Consider the following 25,953-nt stretch of genomic DNA (forward strand, 5'->3'; position numbering starts at 1 on the left):
TTCAGAACAACAGCAACACAATAAAAAAAAGGAGCCCACCAGTCAGCTTCGGGAATTTTAGTCAAGTGCTGCAATGAAGGAAAACGTTTAATTCAGCCGGGAACATACACTACAGCAGAAGCTTAAATTCGTAGGGCCCACCGTGACACTTGATATTTGGAAAGCTAGAAAATCATTCTTTTGATCATTAATATTGCAATTTGGCTATTGAATTGAAAATAGAAAAGTTCTCTAAGTGTTTGATTTTCATTGGATTTTGTTCATTGAAATGCTGACAAGAGAACTTAAGTTAAAATCGTAATCTAATTTGATATTCATGTTCAAATAGACCCTAAGGGAACTGATTTGAGGAGTCCATGCTTCTTGCCAAATCGGTTATGGACAGTTTGGTTTCATTAGTGTAAATATTCACTGTTTGGACTGCCCTACCCTTCCAATAAAGGAGGGTGTGGAGGCAATGGGATAATGGAGCTATATAGAACCACAAAAAATGGGAGGGGATCAAAATTTGCAAATTATTCTCGTGTCATGTTGTGTTAGTCATTCTGATGCTGTACAGAAAGCAGAGGGATCCTTGAATTAAGATTTTGTTACTCAGGTAAAAACTTGTTTCATGCAAAATAAACTTGTCCCTGTGATCTCACACTTTTCAATCAAAATAAATACCTTGTAATAGTCATAGAGGAAACTCAAAGCAGCTACACTTTCGTCATCACCATTGATGCTCATCATGGCCTTTGTCGCTGCAGTTAATGGGTTTTCCAGGTAGTTTTTCCAAGCCTCGTCCTCGTTGCTGACAGAATGTAGTTGGAAGTTACCTCCCTCATTATGGAGCACCATCACAGGCCTCATACTGAAATAAATTCATCAGAGTTACAGTGAAAACCAAGTAACGTGACGTCATCGGGACAAAACTAAAATGGCTGTTTGTAAATGAGGTGACAAATACAGAAAACAATTTCTTCAGGGAAGTGCCATGGTGCACCAACAAGTGGTGCCGCAGGCTCGATTTCCCCAGTTGCAGAGATCCTGGAGTCAGCCACGCACAGAAGGAGAACAAAATTGGAAAGGAAAGGGCCATTGTTTATACTTCCTCGCAGACCGCTCAAGGGCAGGTTCGAGCCAAAGTAACGTGACCGATAAGTTCAGTAATAGCGAACAAAAACCTGATTTCACAGAATTCTGAATTGGCTGCTGAATCTAACGGTATCTTCATTGTACCCAGAAATCCAGGGAATGAGTAATTTCATACTGACCAATGCCATCAGATTCTGATGAACATTTCCTTTCCTCAGGAAGGCACTGGGGCAGGAGGAGATACATACAACTGGATGCCGGCACAGAGACCAGCCTGCTGTTTACCCCAGTAATAAAACCATGGTCAATGTGGCTGATTTTAAAAAGTAATGTGAATGTGCTGTAAAAGATGAGCATTATCTGACCAAAAATGAATAGAGGACAGAGGACTTTAACAATTGTCAGAAATGAAGGAATAATTAACAACAGTACAGCATAGTGCTATAAAGTGCTATCAGTCATCCAAAAAATAATGATTTTGAGTAGTCAGATCTATTTGTCAATGCTTGCTTGAATGACACTAATGGCTCCAGTGATGATAACCTGCACCATTTCAATATTGTTTATTCTCCTTGCTATTTTTAGAATATAGCACAATAGCTGAGCTCTGTCACCCCCCTCAGTGACATTTTAACGACAGGGTTCTTTGTTGCACTCCAGCATTTTGTCTTTCTCAAGCTTCGATCAACAATCTTGTTCAACCATCTACTTTTCAAAGACAAATATGAAATACCCTTGGAATATGCTATCTGCAAGACTTTGATCTTTCTGAGATAATGGCTTCATTCCTGTGTCTCATCCAAAATTAATAAAACACATTCCTCTTAAAGGTACTGTCTTGCATCATACCAAATTGGCTTGTGGCAAAACCATTGCATTCTGCTAATAAGCATCAGGCAACTAAGGTTGTTTCAAATGGACACTTTCCTACCATTAACGTACATGTTGAGATTCTTCCTCCTTTGGATAGTAGGTATGTAAATGGGCTTTTTTAAAGTGATAGATAACAGGGTTTTTGCAGTAGATTACTGAGACGAATGACGAGAAGACCTTTTTTGTATGAATTTGAAACTTAACATGCAAAATAACAATTTCTACCAAGTTCAAGAAATGTTGATTATGGTTACAGATCTTTTTAAATTGGGGATCTATGTGCTGGATGGAGAGGAGTCAAAATCTCAAAAAAAAACACTACTGTTTGGATAGATTTGAGCACTTTAGAGAAAAGCTCCAAGTGCTTAATTTGTTTTCTGCAAACGTTCAATTTGGCATTTCAAGAGAAGTGAAGGAGTGCTACTTTTTTCTCTGACAGGTTGTCATCTCACAACTACACCACATCACTATTCCAGCCGTGCGTCCCATCTCTTGGAGCTGACTCTTTTTCGGTGACATTTTTATACTTATTACACAGTATACAATATGAAAACAGTATATTAATAACTATAACTGATTCCTCTATATGGCTGGAGAATTACAAAGACGGAGGCTGGGAACAAATCATGCTCATTTTTGTAGTAATGCCAAGCGAAGGAAACTTTTCATTGGTCATTTTGGGGTGAATTTTCTGTTCACCAAAGGTGAGGGTTCCTGTGCTAGTGGGATACATTTTCAGTTTGTGTCCTCACAACAATTACAATCACCAAGTAAGTGACAGGACACATCAGATACAGGCTAAAGTTTTGCTACTCTGGCTCAACAATGTGCCTTCACTCAAGCTTGGAAGAGTATTCATCAGTACAATAGTGCAACATTCATATTCCTAAATATTTATGCAAAACATTCCTAATTAGAACTAGATTACATAGGATTACAAAGGATATGTGGCACAGAAATAGGCCATTCAGCCCAACCAGTCCATGCCTGTATTTATACTCCACTCAAGTCACCTCCCGTCTTTCCTCATCTAAATCTATCAGCATAACCCTCTTTTCCCCCCTCCCTCATATGTTTGTTTAGCCTCCCCCTTAAATGCATCTATACTATTCGCTTCTACCACTCCCACATTCCACATTCTCACCACTCTTTAGGTAAAGAATTTTCTTCTGAATTCCCTATTTAATTTCTATGGTGACTATCTTATGTTAATGGCCTCTAGTTATGCTCTTTCCCCACATGTGGAAACATTCTCTCTATATTCACCCTATCAAAACCTTTCATAATTTTAAAGACCTCTACTCGGTCACCCCTCAGTCTTTTTTCAAGAGAAAAGGGACCCAGCCTATTCATTGTTTTCTGATATGTATACCAGCGCATTTCTGGTATCATCCTTGTAAAGCTTCTCTGCACCATCTCCAGTGCCTCTATATCCCTTTTTAATAATATGGTGACCAGAACTGTAATTGTGGTCTAACCAAGTTTCGATACAGGTTTAGCATAACTTCCCTACTTTTCAATTTTATACGTCTAGAAATAAACCCTAGTGCTTGGTTTGCTTTTTTTATGGCCTTGCTAACCTGTGCCTCTGCAGTTTTGAGCTATAGCTACGTGCCCATTCGGAAGTGAGTTAAACACTTGAATGTACTTAGAAATCTTATAGCCAGGAAAGGAAAGTCGTTGTCTGGGCTGGGTTTTAATCTATTTCCCACTGATGAAAGGATTAATTCACTGCTCCATCTAATCCCTCAAGAATAGAGCCTGAAGTTAAATGAAACAGTTCCATTTTTGTAATGTTTTAAATTATCTACTTAAATCACGCTGAAAAAGGATAACTTTTAGCTACCCGAATTATTTCCCACAATTATTTTGCTCTCTTCTAACGGCACACACTTTATAGCCTGAGCTTGTGATGAGCATTTGATTAATAGCATCAAGGATACCAAAAGGCACATTGGCCACATTTACTGCTTGTGCACTTGATATTCCTGTTCCTTAAAATAAATCAGAGGAAAATCGAAGATTGGAGATTGCACAAGCAGAAAACCCCAGCCGGAGAGGAGGTGATTTTAATCAAATCTGCCTGACCGAAATTGGACATTATCAGGTCGACAGCTGGTTTTACTTTCCGCCCAATTTTACTCTCCATTGAAGTAAATTATTTTAGGCCATGTAGTTTCATTTATATTACTCTCAAAGTAGACCATCATATTTCCTTTTGCAATGCCCCGCAAAGTCCGGATTTCCGCACACGCAATATCTGGAACTTGCGGCCTGTCAACGTATGTGTTGACAGGCCATCCACGGGGGTCCCAAAAAGCAATCGCTAGCATAGAGTTGAGCTATTTGCCCAGCGACCAGCCAGCATTTGCCCACGTAAGTCTTACGGTTGATGCAAACAGGCGCAGGACATCTTTGCATCAGTGTAAGGGGATATCTAAGGCTAAAATTAAACATTTTTATATCCTAAATTATACACATACACTTTATTAAATGAGTTTATAGAAACATTGCCTTACATTTTTAATGATGTATAAAACTATCACAAAATTAATTTTTTAATGAGGTCGGCGCAATGATGGAACCTATGAATAAACTTGCAATTCTGTACATTGTATAATTGTTAGATTTGTGGATTCCATTGCATATGATTAGGGGATTCCTTTCGTAAATGATTGCAATGGAATTCTCCTTTGTCATTGGGGGACCAGGCCCACATGATCCCAGTTACGTTTCCGAACCGCCTGCGTCCCTGGGATCCGTGGGCCTTTACGCTGCCCTCCGCCTCGAGGCCTGAGATCGCAACTCTTCGCAGCCTGGGTGCCAGCAGGTACTTGCGTATTTGTTTTGCGGGTCGGAGGCATACTCCGGAGGTACGCTTCTGACTGCAATTTCTAGGCCCACTGAACTGTTTTTCCATGGTTTAACCTTTTGATTCTTTTTAAGTAGATACTTTCAGATAAGTTCAAAGATATCACATGTAAATTGACAATTCTACATAAAAACATGCAAACAAAATTATGAAAATGTACGTTAGCCAGGATTCACACAGGATGCAGAAGAAAAATATATTTCTCTCCACAGAGATCTAAGTGAACTTAGCAAGTCCCCTTCAACCAAACAACCAATCAATCAATGAAACAAAGCACTTTTGATCATTGAATCAGAAGATACCAGGGGGAATTTTCCACATTTGCACTATCAGAGGAATGCCTCACTGATGCATATCTGGAAGTCACGGGTACGCAGCCCACGAGTTTCCCTACATTAGTTTTAATGGATGGAAAATTGTTGGTAGCATACCTGTGATTTTGATTTGCACAGCCAATGGCTGATGTCCCCTGCCAGCCACAGAATCAGAAGATCAGGCCTAACGGCTCCTTTTTAATAAGCACTACAATGAGCAAATGCACAAATTTGTGTCCTGGTGATTTAATGCTTGGAGAACCAGATGACAGTTTTGAATGTCAGTGCATCCTTTAATTTTATTCGCAACACATCTGCAGATATATTCTTCTGTAAATTTCTGGTAATGACTATTCCAAAAATCAAACCAGTAAAGCCAAATTGGAGAAATATTTTCAAGTCACAATACGAAATACATTTTAAGCAAATGCCCCTCGTTGCACTACAGATTTTGGTAAGAGCAATAATTGTCATTACCTCAACACAACAACATTCCACCTCCAGCCATCAAGCAAGGATGGGCAGTTAAAGTTAAACTTTTAAAACACTTAGGGCTATTTATTCCCCTTTTTATGTGTAATGTTGCAATTTCATTGATATTGGAGAACTTTCAAAACAAAATCGAAATGGCAGTTACATGTGATTTTGTTGTAGATAATTCATGCAATACAAATTTAATAGCTCAAACAAAGGAATGTTACGAGGGATGCCTTAGGGTTCAAATCCGAGAAGTACTCAAAGGCGGTTTCGATTGGCATGGACATCCATCATGGAGGAGCTCAAAGACCTGAGAGAGGCACATGGTTCTAATTTCGGGCAGCTCTATCGAGGTCATGAGGGGATGGTCTCTGTCAAGCATGGAGAAGCATGAAACCAGGGACAGTAACAGTAGTGGAAATTCTGGGTCACTACATTGCTCTGCAAGATCAGGACGCAATGACACTGTATTGACACTGTATTGACACTAGTCCAAAAAGCTTTGCGTGTGTCAGATTGTGTTGTTTACCAGTTGGCTCAACAGTCATCCACCACTCTTACTTCCTCAACTAAAGGAACACTTATTGCATGTCCATGTGAGTTTATACATATGTAGAAGTGCACAAATCATGGGGGATGATTTTTTAGCATCCCAGCTAGGTGGGGGGGAATGAGAGGGTACCACTCCAAAAATCATGATGCAGCACTTGCCTGCTCCAGATGGGACCTAGTTTTAATCTGCTAATCGGTGTCCTACACTATTTATAGGACCCTGATGCAATCAGCATGAACACTTCTCCTGGCCCCACAAAACCCTAGCCACCCACTACTGGCCCATCCGCATAACCCAGCCATTTGCTTCCCCCTCCCCACAACTCATTACTTCTTGCTCGCTCCACCGAGGAATCACTGGATTCCCACCTACCCTGATCAGCATAGTCTCTCCACACTGCCCGCCTGATCTCGGCACAAAATAAAAATGACCCCCATAAGAGGAAGCATAGCAGAAAGACATAGGGCTAGAATTTCCAGTGTTTCACTGCCCGGTTTCTCGGCGGTATTGGCCGTTTTGTGCGAGAACCGGGTCAGCGAAAAATTCCCCAGCTGAGGCACGCCGGCGGTTTCGAAGTAGCGCTGGGGAGCAGACCGTCGGCATGCACCGTCCACAGATCGCTTGGCCCGGCACAATCTTTGGCTGAGCAAGGACCCATAGGTAAGTGTCATGTATTCAACCAGCATTGTAACTCATGTATAATCTGACCTAAGTTGTACACTGTGAGAACAATGACCACTAGGTGGGAGACACTCCTAACCTGGACCTTCAGGTATAAAAGGGGAAGCTCCACCCACCTTCATCACTTGAATGCTAAGGAATAAAGGACAGGTCACAGACTGACCTTCTCTCAAGCATGGGCCTCGTGTGCGTTTATACTGTATAGTAAGGACATATCAATGGCGACGAGAAACTGAGATTTAAACCACGCAAGCATGGCCACTAGCAGAACAGACGAGAGGTACTGTGTTAAGGAATGGTTGGGACAGAGATTCAACATTGTTAAAGCAGCACACAGTTCTCCAGGCAGACAAGGGCAGTCGGGCATGCCCCAACATGTAGTCGAACCCAGAGGGGGAGTTCGACAGAGACAATGGCAAGTTGAATGGCGATTCACGCCATTGCAAGGGACAATGCGGCCAGTAATGGGGCCATCAACATCTGTTAATGGCGCACTCAAGGACAGTCACAGGGTCAGTCAGGGATGATTGACTGGCAAGGGACCTTTTGTTTCCAACAGCAGCTCATGTTGGAGGCGTGGAGGCACACACTCAGCCGGAGTTTGCAGAGATGAGCAAAATACCTGCAGAAATTGCAGAAATGAACACTGGGGGAAATCGCTGGAAGCTGAAGTTCAGCGAGTTCATATGGAGCACATATACAGTTCATACACCAGGATGACATCCTCATCACGGGTTACGATACTGAAGAACACCTCCACAACCTGGAGGAGGTGCTACGCAGACTGGACCGGGTAGGGCTGCGACTGAAAAAGGCGAAGTGCGTCTTCCTAGCTCCAGAGGTAGAATTCCTGGGAATGAGGGTAGCAGCAGACGGGATCAACCCTACTGTGTCCAAGACGGAAGCAATCCAGAGAGCACCCAGACCCTGTAATACGATGGAGCTGCATTCGTTCCTGGGGCTCCTGAACTATTTTGGTAACTTTCTTCCCAAATTGAGCATACTGCTAGAGCCGCTACACGTGCTCCTACGCAAAGGTCGCGAATGGGTTTGGGGGGACAGCCAGGAAAGGGCTTTTAATAGAGCACGCAATTTGTTATGTTCCAACACTCTGTTAACACTATACGACCCATGTAAGAAACTTGTGCATCCCCTGCTCCCTTAGTCCCACCATTGGCAACCATTCCTTCATTCATCAAGGCCCTATGCTCTAGAACTTCTTTGCTAAACCTGACCACCTTTCCATCTCCATCTCCATAGCTCTTTCTTTGGCTCTGTATCCATTCTTGTCCAATTTCACCTCTGTCAAGCGCCTTGGGAAGTTTGTCTACATTAAATGCACTATATAAATGCAAATTATTATTATAGCACATTTGCTGCAACAGCATACGTACTCACTCATTACATAATATTGTGTCACTTTTCATGTATCTTGTAACCTGTTCATTTATTTTTACAATGGACAGAGAATTGTGGGGAGCCTGCACCAGAATTCCTGACATGCAACCCAGCCAGCGAAGCAGATGAATAAACTAATATGCTATTCTATTTGGGTATGTCATCACACAAACAACTACACGTGAATAGTCATGGTGCTCCGTGTCTTTGGTAATTGATGTGGTGAAAAGGTGGGCCAGTGAGGGTGGCCCCTCCCGATTCCTCACGTCTGCTTCATTGTTAACCATTACACAGAGAGGAAAATATCGGCCTTAAGTTGAAACCTTTGAAGCAAACTTTACACGTTCAGTGAACTGTCACTAAAATTTTGACGTCAACGGCTTAAAGTTCTTGAAAACATACTTAAGCTTTTTAGCCTAGAATTTACTTCTGCCGATATTAGCAGGCAAATGTTTAACATACTCCACTATTTGAGGGAGATATGGGTGAGATCTATTCCAGAATTAGGAAATTCTATGAATTTACACCCTCCAATACTTCTATGTTAAGAATGTGCAATAGGTTCTTCCAATCTTGACCATTCTATTTGTTAACGGTGGTTATGTTGTATGATCTATGAGTTAGTTGTGCAAAGCAAGGAAAAAAGAGACTGCTAAGTTTTACCACTGATAGAAGTGAATAGTGTGGTGGAATTTGCATTCCCACAACATGGACGCAGGTATTATATTGTGCAGCTGGAGGAAGCGGCCTGAAAACAGAGGACAGAGAAGGAGTACCACTCACAGCAATCAACCCCAAGAAGCGGATCTACATCAAGGGCAACTATCTAGATCTCTCAGAAAGGGTAGAAGCTAAGGATCAAACTCAGTAGGGAGTTTGTGACGTAAGGTATCTGCTCCTCATTGACCTACAGGATACTCAATTCTTCATGCTGTTCTCCAGTGAAATTGTCCTTTTAAGCTATGATCCAAGTCACTCTAATGCTAGGCTACTCTGCACAGACTGGAGATTGAATAAGAGATCTTCTCAGTTTACATGGTATGGAGAGTTTATCCAATAAGTAGCTGAACCCTTGGACCTGCAAGATAATAGGTTCAATCCCTGATCTATTCTAAGCTAGTGAATCTCGGCTAGCTACAATTGTTCTTGATGTCCTCAGGTTGGGGAAGAGGAAATCAGCCTTGATTCCCATTCCTGTTTGCTATCCAGTCATCCTGGATGAGTGTGGTTCCTGGATGAGTAGAAGGTAAAACTGGTAATAATAATTTTTATTAGTAGGCCTCCGATACTCGCTGCCAAAGCATGTTTACATATTAATCAATTTGCACAGAGATCAAATTTCCTTTCCACAAACCTCACTTCCTATTGTCATGATGTTGCCCATGCTTTTCTGTCAACCATTGTAGATTGCGATGTTAATATTTTCCATCCAATTTTACTATTTCAACTGTCACAATGTAGTTGCAGCCTCTGAATAAAAGCCCAACTTAATAATATTTAAATATACAAGAAAAAGAAAGAAAGAATTGCATTTATAGAGCGCCTGTCACAACCTCAGGATGTCCCAAAGCACTTTACAGCCAATGAAGTACTTTTGAAGTGTAGTCACTGTTTTAATGTAGAAATATATAACAGGAATATAAATATTGTAAAATTAAGTACTGTTAGAGGTAATTTGGTAAAGAAGGTAATTTAGTTAATTAGTTATCTATTTCTTGGCATTTGTTGAAAAACCCACACCTTAAACAGACACAGGGGCGGATTAACCATGGGGTGGATGGGACTGCAGCCCCAGGCCCACCAAATAAATGTAGAAAAAAAATATAAAGCCTCCCAAATAGGCTGAATAGAAAGACAATAAGAGAGGAAAAACAAGACTGAGGAAAATAGATTCACTTATTTATAGCTATATACAGAAGTACCTATATACACTAATGGAATATATACAGAACAGAATATGTACTAGACTGTTTTACTTCACATGTTATTGAGAGAAATTTGCTTTCATGTATAGGAATCTAGAATTGTAATGTTACCAGAACCAGAATATATACCTACTTGATACAGAATATATGCTTTCAGTGTTGAATGTACTGGCTTATGTTTTCATACTCAGAATCAGAATCATATATGTAATGTAATGAACATGAACAAAGATAATTATAGGCCCATTTGGATCAGTTTGCCCCAGGCCCATCAGGCCCTTAACCCAGATAGACTGTAAAAGTGAAGAGCTGTTCGCTGAGGGTGGTTGTCTAGGTTCAAGATCTGTGCTATTGCTCCTCTGAGCTGGCTGTTAATAGCCACTCAAGAGTGTTCTCAGGACAACTCTCTCAGATGTTCCCTAACCCCACAGCAGTCTTCCATTTGGATCTCTCCACAGTAGTAGATTAGGAGCTCAGAGTTCAGTGGATACATCTTGTATAAATTCCCAGTGACTCTAAACTATAGCTTTTGAAGCATTTTGTTCCAATGTTCCAGGAACGGAAGTATCTAATAACTGTTCCAAAGAGTCAGAATAGCCCTTTAAATCTTCGGCTTTAGATTTTGAAAGGCCCCTCCCATAGGAACCTAACACTTCAATGAAGTGCCAAGATTGCTTAATTAGTCCCGAAACCATTGCACAATTTTAAACTTCTGGAAACATTTGGAGGGAGGGCTCGTCATTTACCTAAAGTATTAGTCACAAACGAAACCTGACGGATACAGACATGTTATTGCTATGGGTGGTTCGAAACTACAGGTCTTTAAATCCCTGAACTGTTATATTTTACAGTGGGCAGCACACCCATACTTCATTTCACTAAGGAATGCTTAACATAGAATTAGAATCATAGAATCATAGAAGTGTACAGCACAGAAGGAGGCCATTTTGGCCCATTGTGTTCATGCCGGCCAACAAGAGGCTATCCAGCCTAATCCCACTTTCCAGCTCTAGGTCCGTAACCCTGCAGGTCACGGCACTTCAAGTGCACATCTAAGTACTTTTTAAATGTGGTGAGGGTTTCTGCCTCTACCACCCTTTCAGGCAGTGAGTTCCAGACCCCCACAATCCTCTGCGTGAACAAATTTCCCCTCAAATCCCTTCTAAACCTTCTACCAATTACTTTACATTTATGCCCCTGATTGTGGACACATGTGCTAAGGGAAATAGACTCTTTCTATCCACTATGTCTAGGCCCCTCATAATTTTATACACCCCAATGAGGTTTCCCCTCAGCCTCCTCTGTTCCAAGGAAAACAAACCCAGCCTATCCAATCTGTCCTCATAGCTAAGATTCTTCACTCCCGGCAACATCCTCGTAAATCTCCTCTGTACCCTCTTCAGTGCAATCACATCCTTCCTGTAATGCGGTGACCAGAACTGCATGCAGTACTCCAGCAGTGGTCTAACCAGTGTTTTATACAGTTCAAGCATAACCCACCTGCTCTTATATTCTATGCCTTGGCTAATAAAGGCAAGCATTCCATATGCCTTCTTAACCACCTTATCCACCTGGCCTACTACCTTCAGAGATCTGTGGACATGCACTCCCAGGTCCCTTTGTTCCTCTACACTTCTCAATGTCCTACCATTTAATGTGTATTCCCTTTCCTTGTTAGCCCTCCCTAAATGCATTACCTCACACTTCTCTGGATTAAATTTCATTTACCACTGTTCTGATCACCTGACCAGTTCACTGATACCTTCCTGCAGTCCGCAGCTTCTTCATTATCAGCCACACAACCTAGTTTTGTATCATCTGCAAACTTCTTAATCGTACCCCCTATATTCAAGTCTAGATCATTGATGAATACCACAAAAAGCAAGTGACCTAGTACTGAGCCCTGTAGAACCCCACTGGAAACATCCAGTCACAAAAACACCCATCAACCATTACCCTTTGCTTCCTGCCTCTGAGCCAATTTTGGATCCAACGTGTCACTTTGTCCTGGATCCCTTGGACTTTTACTTTTGTAACAAGTCTGCCATGTAGGACCTTATCGAAAGCTTTGCTAAAATCCATATACACTACATCATATGCACTGCCCTCATCGACCCTCCTGGTTACCTCCTCGCAAAATTCAATCAAGTTAGTCAGACACAACCTTCCCTCAACAAATCCGTGCTGACTGTCCCTGATTAATCTGTGTCTTTCTAAATGTAGATTTATCCTGTCCATCAGGATTATTTCCAATAATTTTCCCACACTGAGGTTAGGCTAACTGGCCTGTAATTACTCGGTCTATCCCTTTCTCCCTTCTTAAACAAAGGTATCACATTAGCAATCCTCCAGTCCTCTGGCACCACACCTGAAGCCATTACATCGAATGGACAGCACAGAAACAGGCCATTCAGCCCCAATGGTCCATGCCAGTGTTTATGCTCCACACAAGCCTCCTCCCACCCTTCTTCATCTAATCCTACCAGCATGACTTTCTATTCTATTCCTTTCTCATGTGTTTATCTAGCTACTCCTTAAATGCACCTATGCTATTTGCCTCAACTACTCCCAGTGGTAGCAAGTTTTGTTTATCTAGCTACTCCTTAAATGCACCTATGCTATTTGCCTCAACTACTCCCAGTGGTAGCAAGTTCCACATTCTAACCTCTCTCTGGGTAAAGAAGTTTCTCCTGAATTCCCTAAATTAACAAAATTGGAGAATTTACAATTTGCTACCTCGATATTTGGAAAGAACAATGTGAAAATGCTCAGATACTTATGCATCACATCAGACTTCCACGTGTATGTCCTTGTGAGATCTTTTACAGATATTAATTTCAGGGGAAGATGGAGTACGCAATTGTGCATGGCCAATTTAACACAGGCAGTATAACTAAAGTGATATTATTGAATAAGCTTTGGGAGCCAACGCTCACGTTAGCAGGTCAGGTATAATAACACTATCATTGGACAGGATTTATAATGCTAATTCAGCATTCACAGCTAAAAGGTCACCAGGACTGTTGTGAAAAGCTAAGTCCAATGCCCGTAGAGTGTTGAGCTGAGCTTGTTGGATGCCACAAAGCCAGCTCATTAACTTATTTGGACATGCTCCCTGAGCACCGAGTGTGATGAAGAGAGCCCTGCAGAATATTGGGACCATGCAGCCCTTGAAGGACTGCAGGTCAAAATTAAAGAGAAAAATGTAAAGGGGATTAAAAAAAATAATGTGAACCTTTTTCAAGGCTCAAAAATTTAGTAAGACGTTTGCAAAATTGAATTGAATAACAGAGCAACGCTCCCCCCATTTGATTAGTGATGCCATTCTGCTGCATGAGGTTGGTGAGAGGAGGGTTGCACTATTCAGCAATCTGGAGAACACTTCCCAGGCCATGATGGCGCGCTACTGACCACGTGGAATGCCGTCTACTGAGCCTGCAGGAATTTAGTACAAATACAGGAGAAGACAGCATGCTGTAAGGAATCTGACAAGGTAAAACTAATCAACAGTGCCACGTACCAGGTAGATGTTACAAGACTCCATGTCACATAATGTTGCCTTTCAAATTGTTTCAGATTTACTGTTCACCCACGGCAAGCCATCACAACCTCATAGTTCCTTCACTGCGCTTCAAACCCATACCTTAGCAGGGCACACATTCAAGGTGCTGGAAAGAATTGAAAGCCTTGGCACAATCTTATCTTCAAAGGGCTTCACACAGCAAGCCATTGTAATAGAAACATGATGGTCACTCACTGGCACACAGGATGGACTTCAGATTGAGCACAATGCAGTCATCAGTGGCCTTCTGTTCTTTGGGATATACACCACGTGGTAACATTGAGCAACCATGCCATGTTATTCAGTGGGAAAGGAGATGAAAGTGCTGCCACATCAGTCACCTATTTGATCCTTATGTGGGCATCACTTTAATTGGTTACAAAACAGAAAACAGAGAGATGGGCTTAAAGGTAGTTACTCAGATGACAAAAGGTGGTGTTCCACAAGGTTCGGTGCTGGGACCACTGCTGTTCACTATTTACATAAACAATTTGGAGTCGGGAATCGGAAGTACAATTTCATAATTTGCGGACAACACCAAATTGGCAGGAATAGCTAATAGATAGGAGGACTGCGACAAAATACAGGAAGACATTAATAAACTTGCAGAATGGGTGTGTGATTGCCAAATGAACTTCAATATAGATAAGTGTGACATTTTGGTAGGAAGAATAAGGAGGCCACATACTCATTGGAAAATAAATGTCTGGAGGAGCAGCGGCTACTGGGGTTCCAGCTACACAAATCACTAAAAGTAGCAACATAGGTTAATAAGGCCATAAAATAGTAATCCAAGTACTGGGGTTTATTTCTAGAGGGATAGAATTGAAAATCAGAGAAGTTATGTTAAATTTGTTTAGAACCTTGGTTAGGCCACACTTGGAGTATTGTGAACAGGTCTGGTCTCCATATTATAAAAAGGATGTTGAGACACTGGAGTAGGTGCAAAAAATATTTACTAGAATGATGCCAGAACTGAGAGATTATACATATCTGGGAAAATTGAACAGACTGGGACTCTTTTCTCTAGAAAAGAGACTGGCGGGTGACCGGATAGAGATCTTTAAGATTATGAAAGGGTTTGATTGGGTAGACATAAAGATGTTTCCACTTGTGGAGGAGACCAGAACTAGGGGCTATAAATTTAAGATAGTTACTAATGGATCCAGTAGGGAATTCAGGAGAAATTTCGTTACCTAGAGAGAGGTTAGAATGTGGAACTTGCTATCACTGGGAGCGGTTGAGTTGATGCATTAAAAAGGAAGCTAGATAAACACATGAGGAAAAAAGGAATATAGGGATTTGATGGGGATTAGATGAAGAAGAGTGGGAGCAGGCTCGTGTGGAACATAAACACTGGAATGGCCTGTTTCAATGCTGTAAATACTGTGTAATAGGCTTGGACTGAGACAAGCACAAAGGTTGAGGGCATTTGTGATCTTGCCGACCACTGAAGTGCCATCTCTATGCTGCAAAATTCTGTTGGAACGTTGGCAGGTAGGTGCAGATATGGTATGACGGGAACGGCTTGTCTCTATGGCATATCTTCTTTCATGTTGTATCACTTGAGCAATAAAATATTATATCTGAGCTGTTTTGATACTAAACTTAGCTAATGCTTAAAAATTGAATGGGGTCCAAAATATCATCTAAAAATAATTAATACAAATTTCAGATATATTGTATGAAAAAATGATTAAAGGGTCTATATTAAAGGATCTGTAAACATTACAAAATAACATATACAAGCAATTTAAGAGTTCCTTCACACTTGCAGGCTCCCTTGCTCCCAAAGCAAACAAATGCACACAGAGAAAAGTATAAACCCAACATAAATACAGGTTGAACCTTCCTTATCCGGAACCCTCGGGACTTGGCCTGTTCTGGATAAGGAATTTTTCCGGACGAGGGGTGGTCACGTTAAATTGGATGGTACAGGTACTGAGCAAGGGGCTATCAGGGCTGAGAGTGCGGCAGAGAGATCGTGGGAGGGAGGGCGGTGGATCGCGGGGTCAGGCCAGCGATTGCGGGAGTCGGCAGCGAGGAAGGACTTCAATTTGTTCATGGCGGAGTTCTGCACATGTGCCATCCGGTGGCCGGAAATGGTTCTGGACACGGGTGGTTCCGGATAAGGGAGTTCTGGATAAAGGGAGGTTCAACCTGTACTGCTGAACTGTTCTAAGTGTTTATTCAAATATTCTTGCATGAAATCTGAGCCTTTTTTTTGTGCATTCAAATAGATAAAGCTAAAGTGTGCCGCCAATGTAATCATATATGTTTTAAAGTATTATATATCTTTTAAGGGTATGAGCCTGCCTTGACCTCTGTGTCAGCAATACTATTGATGCCACATATTATTCTAAAAGGGAATGTCGTTCAACGTCACAGTTCTTAATTTAGAAATAAAACAATTCCAAAATGGAAATGGTTGCTTTGAATGATACCCTTGCTTTTATCATCATGGAAAGAAATAACTTCACTGGCAATGTTTTGCCATTTCCTCTACAACACACACACAAAGCACTGGAAATAAAAGCTCTTGATCGATATTTATCTGGATGTGTGAAATAGAAATTTGTAACATCAGAATGTTTTGCAAGGAACCATGCATCACTGCCCTCACTCTCTCTCACACACACACACACACACTCACACAACACACACACACACACACACACACATTAGGAAGAAAATATGTGAAATGAGGGGAAAATGAACTGCATTTTTCCAGCTAATTGTCACTTATTATGTCACTTATTATTCATCAGAATAATCACTAGTCTTTTATTTCTAGTCCAACTGTTCAATTTGCCGAATTCTGTTCAATTTTCCACTGGCAGTAAAGATAAATGTGAAGAAGTGCTTAATCATATGTTAATGTTTGGGTAATTGTGGGTAATTAGACCACATTAATCTCCCCAATAGCCTCAACCAGCACAGGAAAAGTAATCCCACCAGTGCCGACATCTTCCAAAATGAATGGAACATTTTGCATAGATCTTGGTGCATATGATATGAAGTAAACTCTGCTGCCGGACTGGTAAGTTCCTCAGAGCTAGTACTCTCCATTACCGTAACTTCGCTGCAGGTCTGGCACAAACCTTGCTTACCACATAATTCCGGTGTAATTACTACCGCAAAGCAGAACCAGCTCTCAGGAATTTCCCAGCCCATGTTTTTCAGTGGTTCCTTTCTGACTTAAAGTTTGAACCATGTCTGACAACTATTTGATTTAATAACGTTGGTGCAAAAATGCCGAGCACAGTATTCCACGTCAGGTATGTGTCCTACCTGTGACCATACTCAAGTGAGATTTCAAGAAATGGGTGGTCATCTGCCTGGGAACTGTGAGGTAACCATAGGGATGGTTATGAGTGTTGTGGTTATGATACTAGACTAGTAACCCAGGGATTGTGGCTTTATATCCTACTTTAAATCCTATGAAATTAAATGAATTAAATCTGATGATTTATGATAATTACCAATCAACAAACTGGTTCACTATGTCCTTCAGCGATGGGAACTTGCCTACCCAATCTGCCCTACGAGTGACACCAGTTCTGCAATATAGTTGATCCTAATGCCCTCTAACAAGCCACTCAGTTGTAAAGCAATCATTACAGTCACCCATCTGAGAGCACGATCAGCACCCAGAAATTCAAAGAGAAGGCCCATCACCTTCTTACAGCAACAATGGATGGGAAATGAATGTGGCTTTACCAGCATTGCTCCCATTTCCAGAACAAATTAAAAAAAAAATCAAGCCCCACAAGGAACAGGAAAATGGGTGTGTCAAATATCCTGTTGCCCCATCATTGTTATTTTGTCTGCTCTGCTGATATTGTTTGCTTCCAGCAACCGTGTGGTGCCAAACCACATTCCTATGGTGATTGTTTCCTACAACTCATCTGATATCCAAATGTGTCTATACTTAAATATGCAGCTAAGTTAAGTCAGTGTGCAAATAAAATCAAAATTGTTACTAGGTTGTTTCTAGGAGCATCGAATTTTGAACATCATAATTATGGCAAACCATGGACTCGAGTGTGTTCCACAACACAGTCAAAAAAATGAGAGCTGGCTCCCAATCATACCGATCCAGTTGCCATTAGTCAGTGTGGTTCCTCAATCGCATTAGCAAGTAAAAGGTCAGGGGGCCGAAATTCAGCGTTTCGATAACGCCGGAAAGCGGTGGCCATGCAGCGGTGTCGAATAGCCGCCGATTTTTTGTCGAATGGCCGCCGCTCGCGAAATTCTCCTCAGTGGTTTTTCCGGCGGTCCCCACTTCCACCCCACTGCTGCCGACCTTCCTCAGTGCGTTATCAAAGCGCGCACTACTGATTTCCGTTCCCGCGAGCAAAATTCACCAGAAAAAATCTTGCGGCCGCCACACGGGGCTCTCGACAGATTTTTCTGTCAGTGCACTGTGTTTGCGGTGTATGCAAAATGGCAGTGCGGCCACCATTAAAGGGGAGGGCGCACTGCTGCGACCGCCTTCCTATTTTTTTTGTCGGCCGACAATTATGTCCCTGGGTTCGGCCGGGCTGCTAACAGGCAGCCTGGCACCCCCTCTTGGGGCTTGCAGCGGCTCCCCTTTAAATGGCTTCCGCCCCCATTATGACTGACACTCTGCTTCCGCCCCCATTATGACCATTTTTGCCCCGCTTGGAAAAAAAAGACAGAGATGAATTTTGCACCAGAGGCAACCACAATCACCGCGGCGGTGAAAACACAGGAAAAATGGTAGGTGCGACCCATTTCCGGCGGAGGTGAATTTCCACCCCCAGGTAATTTCAGTGTTCCTATATCCAAATGTGTGACAATAGTCCTGCTGACATCACAGCACATCATCTGTTCAATACTGAAGCTATTTCTTATGAGCACATAAGTAATTTGTATCCAATAACATTTTAGAGAAAGATCAGAAACTATTTTATCATTAACGGACGAATATGATTAAATAAAATGGTGTAAAATATATATTTTCCTTTACCTGGCTGTACGTTCACAATGCTTAGATGAAAACACAATGAAAATCTAAGCTACATATAAGTGAATAACTTAAATCCATACGAAGTCCAACTTTATACAAGTGTGAAGTTTAGGCTAACACCAGCTATTGTTGAGATGAGGCACAACAACGCAAGGATTTTAGGAACCGAAAAATGCCTTTAGGGCCAATAAACCTGTCCTTTTTGATTGATTTCTTGCCACCTACCTGCGCTCTCATCTTATCTCTCAATCTCCTTTCTCTCATGAAAGACATGTAGTTGTCCCTTGAACCCATTTATATACTATCCAATTATTTATGCTTTAAAAGTCTCCCTCTGGTCATTTATTCCTCAAGCCGATTACCCTTTGTGTAAAATATTTCCACCCATCTTCTACCTTCCTAATTCTTAATTGATATTTGAACGTCTCACTACAGTGAGCAATTTGCCTGGATCGACTTAGTCAATCCCTTACATAATCTTGTAAACTTAGTTTAGGTCACCTCAAAGTCTTTTCTTTTCCAAATAAACCAACCCATTCTCCTTAATCTTTTCTTGTAACTTCAACTTCCTGATATCTAGAGAAATCTTTGTCAGTCTCTTCGAGGTCAGTAACAAATCCTCTCCCGTTGGGTGATGAGTCTGCATACATTACTCCCGGCGGGGTCGGATGAAGCTTTATGCATCAATGATATGACCTCTTCTGATTTGTTTTCTGTTTCTTTGCTAATAAACACGGTACCTTATCTGTTTTTTTCTCACTACAGCCTCACACAAGGCTTCAGGTTCCATTTATGCAAGCTGATCATAAAATCAGTATCAAGGATTATGAATGAAACAGGATTTAACGTGATTTAATGAAATGGGGAAATCACACCCTAATCGCACTGACAGTAGATTATGGGCTTAAAATGTGGTTAAAATAAGACCTTTTACATTAGAAGGTGTACAAGAAATTCTGAATCTTGTGGTTAATGTTCATAACTTTTTATAGGGCTGTATATACAGCTGCATTATAACACTAATGTATGGGTAGTACAATCAAAATTGCACAGTACCATCAATTTTCTTCCATCAAAATTCAAGTGTATAACAATCTTGTTAAATAATTGATTGAGATTATAATTCTGATGTATTATGCTACGCTCCAAACTAATTATTGTGCCAATGTAATGAGAATGAATTTCCACAATGTATGCCTCTTTAGTGCCATTTTAAGGACTATTATACAAGGCATAGTACGCACACAATAGCTGTGTATCTAGTGTTTGGGAATTACACTGTAATCATATTGACAGTGCATAATGGTCTTGAAATGTAATTGAAATATCTCCTTTCACATTAGGGGGGTGTGTGAGAAACTCTGAATACTAAGCTGAATTGTGAGAAAATATATCTGACAGTAAACTTTCTGTATTACAACAGTGACTACACTTCAAAGTCATCATTGGCTGTAAAGCATTTGCAATGTCCTGATGTCAGAAAGGCGTTATATAAATGCAAGTCTTTTTTTAAAGGTTTCTGATTGTTGTTTAGTATTCAGTCTCATCATATATTGCAGTTCAATTTGGAACAAATAATTAATGCACAAATACCTGTAATACCAAATTCTTGAGAGCTTTGTCTAGGCATAGCCTCAACTATTATTTTTTCACGCAGACGGGACAGAAACATTACACAGCTGAAAGGCAATACAACCCATATTAATCTCACTCATTTTCTCCCACATGATATTGGAGTTAGCCCTGGCAGTGAAGTATTGGATAGTGGGAGCATTCAGAAATTCTATTATCAGCACAAACTCTCAATGGATGCCCACGATTGGTGAGGTAGGGGGATTAATCTGGATAAAATACCAGTATCATGATCCCAGGTGAAACATTGGAACCTTTGCATGCTCAATCAGCTCACACATCCAATTAACCAAGGCTGGCTTATTTTCAGATATAGTTGCATTTTATCATATGCAGAATTAATATCTTCAAAAAGAAACCAAAACCTATTATTAATGATGACAAAGTACAAATATTAAGGTAAAGCACTGCTAAATGAAATGAAAATAATCGGTTCTATCGAAGAATCCTTGCATTGTGAACATTGCATAGAATTGACAGCACATAAGCAGGTCATTCAGCCAAACTGGTCATTCAGCCCAACTAGTCTATGCTGATGTTTATACTCCACACAAACCTTCTTCCAGTCTAATTACCTCATCCCACCCTGCTCCCATAGCCCTCTACTCCCTTCTCCCTCGTGTATTAACCAAGCCTCTCCTTAAATATGTTGATGTTATCAACCATTCCATGTGGCAGTGAGTTCTACATTCTCACCACTCTGTAAAGAAATTCCTCCTAAATTCTTTATTTGATCTATGGGCATCTTATGTTTATGCCCCCTTGTTTTAGGCTCACCCACAAGTGGAAACAATTTATCCACGTCCACCTTATCGAACCCCTTCATAATTTTTTAAGATCTCCATCAGGTTCCTCCAGAGAAGAGGGCCAAGCCGGCTCAATATTTGCTTGCTCTCAATTCTCTGTGATTTTTTTTTCTGCACACTTTTTCCAGTACTTCAATATTTCGGGGGGGTGAGAGCAGAACTGCACACAAGTGTGGTCTAATCAAGGTTCTATATAAATTGAATTTACATATTTTGTTTCCATGAACAGATTATCTATTAAAAAGTGGATACTGGATAGCTTCCAAGAATTTATTTTCAATTATACGTTGCCTACACAGTAACATTCATTGCACTTCAAAAGTAATTCACTGTGTGAAATGCTTTGAGATGCTTCAACGTGATATGGCACCATATAAAAACAAGCATTGTTAATCAGGCTTTCATAATGTGGAAGCCACCATTACACGTTGGATCTGATTATTGTTCTGTGCACAATAGGTACACAGTACTGCAACTGCTTGTTCACTAATAGCAAACACAGTACTGTTATATTTTAGACAGGTTATATCCAGGCTTTTCAATTGTCATGATCTATTGCACATACCTTTTGTTAAGCTAGGAATCTTGAGTCTCCATTTTATCCTCTGCAGTTGAATAGCTATGCTTGAATAACACACTGGGCTTTCCGTTTTAACAACACTATGCTTCCCTCCAAGTCTGGCTCCCACTGACGGTGCTGCAATAATGCGTGAACGTCATCTTTAATTTATTTGACTACATGCAGAACCACAATTTGCTCAAACTTGACTTGCTATTGTGGAAAATCTGCTTTCTTTTACTCCTGCTGCTCGTTTTTGAAGGAGGTAATCAGCCCGATATGCTGAATCCCTCTGCTGTATGTGTCAGAACCCCCACCTGTGTATCAGAATCCCCAGTTTGTCTTGAGACCCTCCAAAACAAAAGCTAAGCGTTGGTGGACAAAACTGGCAGAAGCCTTGGTGAACGTGATGTGATTCTGCTGTATACACACCACATTAACCAGGAGTTTTTAAAGCAGATTATTGAGATTAATGCAGTATCTTAAGGCAAAGACACAAAAACTAAAACTACAGCTGGAAGCAGCCAGAAGGTTGATTATAATGGACAGCTTGTAATAACTGATAATCTAAGTATACAATCGCAATGTTTAATTATTGGTTTTAGCACATCTGTATCTATCCCATGACTTCATTTTGCCTCATGGCAAAAAAAGCACTGGCCCTAAAATCAGCAGCAAACAGGTGCCCCCTCATTTGTATTGCTGAGGCAAACCTATTCAGAGCACTTTGTTATAAAGGGTCTTCACCTTACAGCAGTTCAAAACTTTATGAAGGTTTGAGTGAGAGCCCTGCTTCACGCATGTTGAAATCACAGACATAGGCAATATTACTTCATCTTAATGAGCTTCTTCACTTTCCCAACACCCACTCAATGAGGAAGAAAATTGCACGCATAAAATTATGCCTCTGGCAAAGTAGTGCTCTGCTGTCGAAACCACCAACTGACAGCAGGGTACTTTAAGTTTGTTTAATTCAAATGGTGGGCTTGGTCTGACAATGTGACAAGTTATCTGTGATCACCTTGACTTACAACATCACAATAGAAACTAAGGAAACTAAGAGTTTTATTGACAATAGAAAGCCTTTCCTAACCCTCTCTCTTCAACTCACGCAATCAAGTTTAAGTGCATTACAACACAAGGGAGTTTTTTTCTAAAGACATATTGGCTGGCTTTTTCTGTTTCTTGATCTTGAAACTAAGCAAAGGACTAGCAATTCTACAGGCATTTACCGGGCTGGTCTGGCATCATAGTACACTTTGGCTGTAAAACGCTTTGAGACGCCCGGTGGTCGTGAAAGGTGCTATATAAATCCAAGTGGTCAATTCGTGGGTCTGGCATTAAGACCTGTGTCAGAAATAAAAAAGCCACCAGCACAACATTAATGGGGTCAACTTCTTTTTAATCAGGATACCAAAAAATATTTGTCATTTTTCCCCTCCAACTCCAATTTTACAACAGTAACTACACTTTTAAAATACTTCATTGGCTGCAATGCGATTTGGGACGTCCTGGTGTTGTGAAAGGCGCCATATGAATGCAAATTCTTTCTTCTTTCTTTCCTGAAGCTGCTGTCTCATGCAGGAGCAGAGTTCTAGGGTAAGGCTGTGCTCTGATACCGAATCCAAGTGGCCATTCTTCATGTGTTAGAACCTACCCTGTCGGGCCGCTAAATCCCTGGCTCTAGCAGGGTGCCGTGGCAGTGTAAACAGGTAGAGTGCATTTGGATTTGAGGTGGGAACCAGTTCCACCAGGTTTTTTTCTTCATTGTGAAATTCCGCCGCGTTGCATATTCTCCCATCTATATGGATGTCATTAGAAAAGGCGGGACTAGTGGGATAAAGGTGTCCATCCTAAATCCCACCAGTTTGACTTCCAGTGTTACCAATGCAAAGTACACCTACATGATGCAGGTATACTTGTGTGCCAGGATAAGATATATCAGAAATGGGTCCCCAAAAAGCTGAAAATGCCGGTTACACAATGAGAGCTTTAATACTGTGACTTTTTGGAAGTTGTTTGGCCAGAACAGCCCGCCAGCCACTGCCCCCCAACACCAATGGTTCCACTGACAGATTCCTGGTGCTCCGTAGGTTGGACACTCAGGGAACACTAGAAATGGTGCGAAAGTCTGCTCCCTACATGCAAATAATCTCAATCCTGAGATTTGGGATGATTCAAGGTCGGGGCAGGCTAATAAAAGCCCCAAGTATTGTGGTGCCTGAGTGTCACAGCCGTTTTAACCATGTGGCTGATCCTATGCCCTCAGACGTTCACATGCATTTACATTGCAGCAAGAGTCACCAAACAGCGATGAGCATCAGGAACCCTTCCTTAGCTACTGACGCAAACCAGTTTTGCCTCCCGGCTCCCCTGACAATGCAACAGTGCCTCAGTACAAGTCCATGCAATATGTTCCCTGGGCCTCTCCTGAGCATGCTCTTGCAAACTGTTTCAGAGCAGCATTGCTGAAGGCCTAGGACTCATCAGCTGTCCTTTTACCCTTTTGGAGTGTCCCCTCATAAAAGAGGTACCTAATGCATGCCAAAGCTTTTATCATTTGAATATTGGTCATTTTGAGTTCAATAATTTGACAAGTACAGGTCAAAAGCTGCAGTTTGTTCTGGACTGCACTAAAACTTACAAGCTTACAGTTTAGCATCGCATTACATTATCTGTACCAAAGCGTCGCATAAATCAAACGCTTATATGGCAGAGTCCATTTTTGTGAAATATATCTCAAAGCAATTTAACTATTTTCTCATCAGTGTATATCTGATATGTATTGAAAGGATTGCATGATTCCTGATTTACAAACTACTTAAACTGTCTACACCTGTTAAGTGTCTCTCCTCACCTCCACACGGCCCCCTTCCCACCCCATTTACTTAAAGGCACAGTTTTACCAGCCCGATTGCATTTATAAGAATGAGCATGGGACCAGTTTAAAGAGCAAAATGGTTGTATTCTGCCAGACAGCGAGGCAATTAAGTGATTAGCACATCCACATTTACAATGGGGAAGAGCAGATGGCACAACAAAATAGCCAACAGAAAATCCTCTTGATAATTATACTCATAATGCAGAGGCTCACACGAGGAAATGTGGGAGAGATAAATTCTGCTTTTTAACAAAACTATGCACTTAGCAGGTATACACATAAATGCACTTGCACTTACAATTCTGTGTTGTCTGTCCACATCATTTACTCAAACTAGAGACTTTTTCAATGGAGAATTAACTGTGCCAAGTTTTGCTGTTTGCTCCTGTTGAGGTCACTAATGAGTCTTGCCCAGGAACAGCTGGCACGAAACACATCTGCCTCACAACAAGGTTAAAAATCTCTGTCACTTCGCTGAGGTTCTTCACATATCAACTAGTTGGATTCATTGAAACAAGGCTAACTTAAACGATGCAATAATTCAGAATTAGTCTTTACTGAAGTGCGACAACATAGCAGCGAGTGAGCAGGTGCTGATAAGGGTTACAGAACTTAGCAGAGTTCAGACAAGGGATGAAGAAATGGAAATTTGAAATGGGAAAACTTAACTGTTACGTGTTTTAAAGTCAAGGCAATCTATTTTGCTGTAATGTGCAGTGTAATAAATTAGTATTAAAAAACTTTCCTAATATAGAATTGTATAAAACAGCATGTGACTAGTAGAAGGATATCACAATGATGAACCTTTATAAAGCACTGGTTCGGCCACAACTGCAGTATTGTGTCCAATTCTGGGCACTGCACTTTAGGAAGGATGTGAAGGCTTTAGAGAGGGTGCAGAAAAGATTTACAAGAATAGTTCCAGGGATGAGGGACTTCAGTTTCGCAAATAGACTGGAGAAACTGGAGTCGTTCTCCTTAGAGCAGAGAAGATTGAGAGGGGGTTTGATAGACATGTTTAAAATCATGAGGAGTGTAGACAGAGTAGATAGAGAGAAAGGTTTCCCATTGGCGGAAGGGTCAAGAACCAAAGGGCACAGATTTAAGGTGATTGGCAGAAGGTCCAAAGGCAGCGAGTGGTTAGGATCTGGAATGCACAGCCTGAAAGGGTGTTCTAGATAGATTCAATCATGGCTTTCAAAAGGGAATTAGCTAAGTACCTGAATGAAACAAAATTGCAGGGCTATGGAGAAAGGGCCGGTGGTTGGGACTAGCTGAAGTCTCTTGCAGAGAGCCGGCACGGACTCAATGGGCCGAATGCTTCTATGTTTTTTTTGTATTTGCATTGCC

General features: G+C 41.2%; 1 protein-coding gene across 1 annotated transcript in view; it reads right to left on the bottom strand.

Annotated features, from left to right (window-relative positions):
- LOC139279347 (grainyhead-like protein 3 homolog) overlaps positions 1 to 21,752 on the bottom strand; it is an 89,442-nt gene extending 67,690 nt beyond the window's left edge. The window contains exons 1-2 of the mRNA XM_070898467.1: positions 21,729 to 21,752; positions 667 to 853 (exon numbers count right to left, since the gene is read on the bottom strand). Coding sequence (XP_070754568.1) covers positions 667 to 852 — 186 coding nt within the window. The 5' untranslated portion in view covers position 853; positions 21,729 to 21,752. The remainder of the gene's footprint in view (positions 1 to 666; positions 854 to 21,728) is intronic.
- Between the last annotated feature and the right edge of the window lie 4,201 nt (positions 21,753 to 25,953).

The sequence above is a fragment of the Pristiophorus japonicus genome, chromosome 14 (genome assembly GCF_044704955.1).
Source record: "Pristiophorus japonicus isolate sPriJap1 chromosome 14, sPriJap1.hap1, whole genome shotgun sequence".
In the NCBI taxonomy this organism is placed as follows: Eukaryota; Metazoa; Chordata; class Chondrichthyes; family Pristiophoridae; genus Pristiophorus; species Pristiophorus japonicus.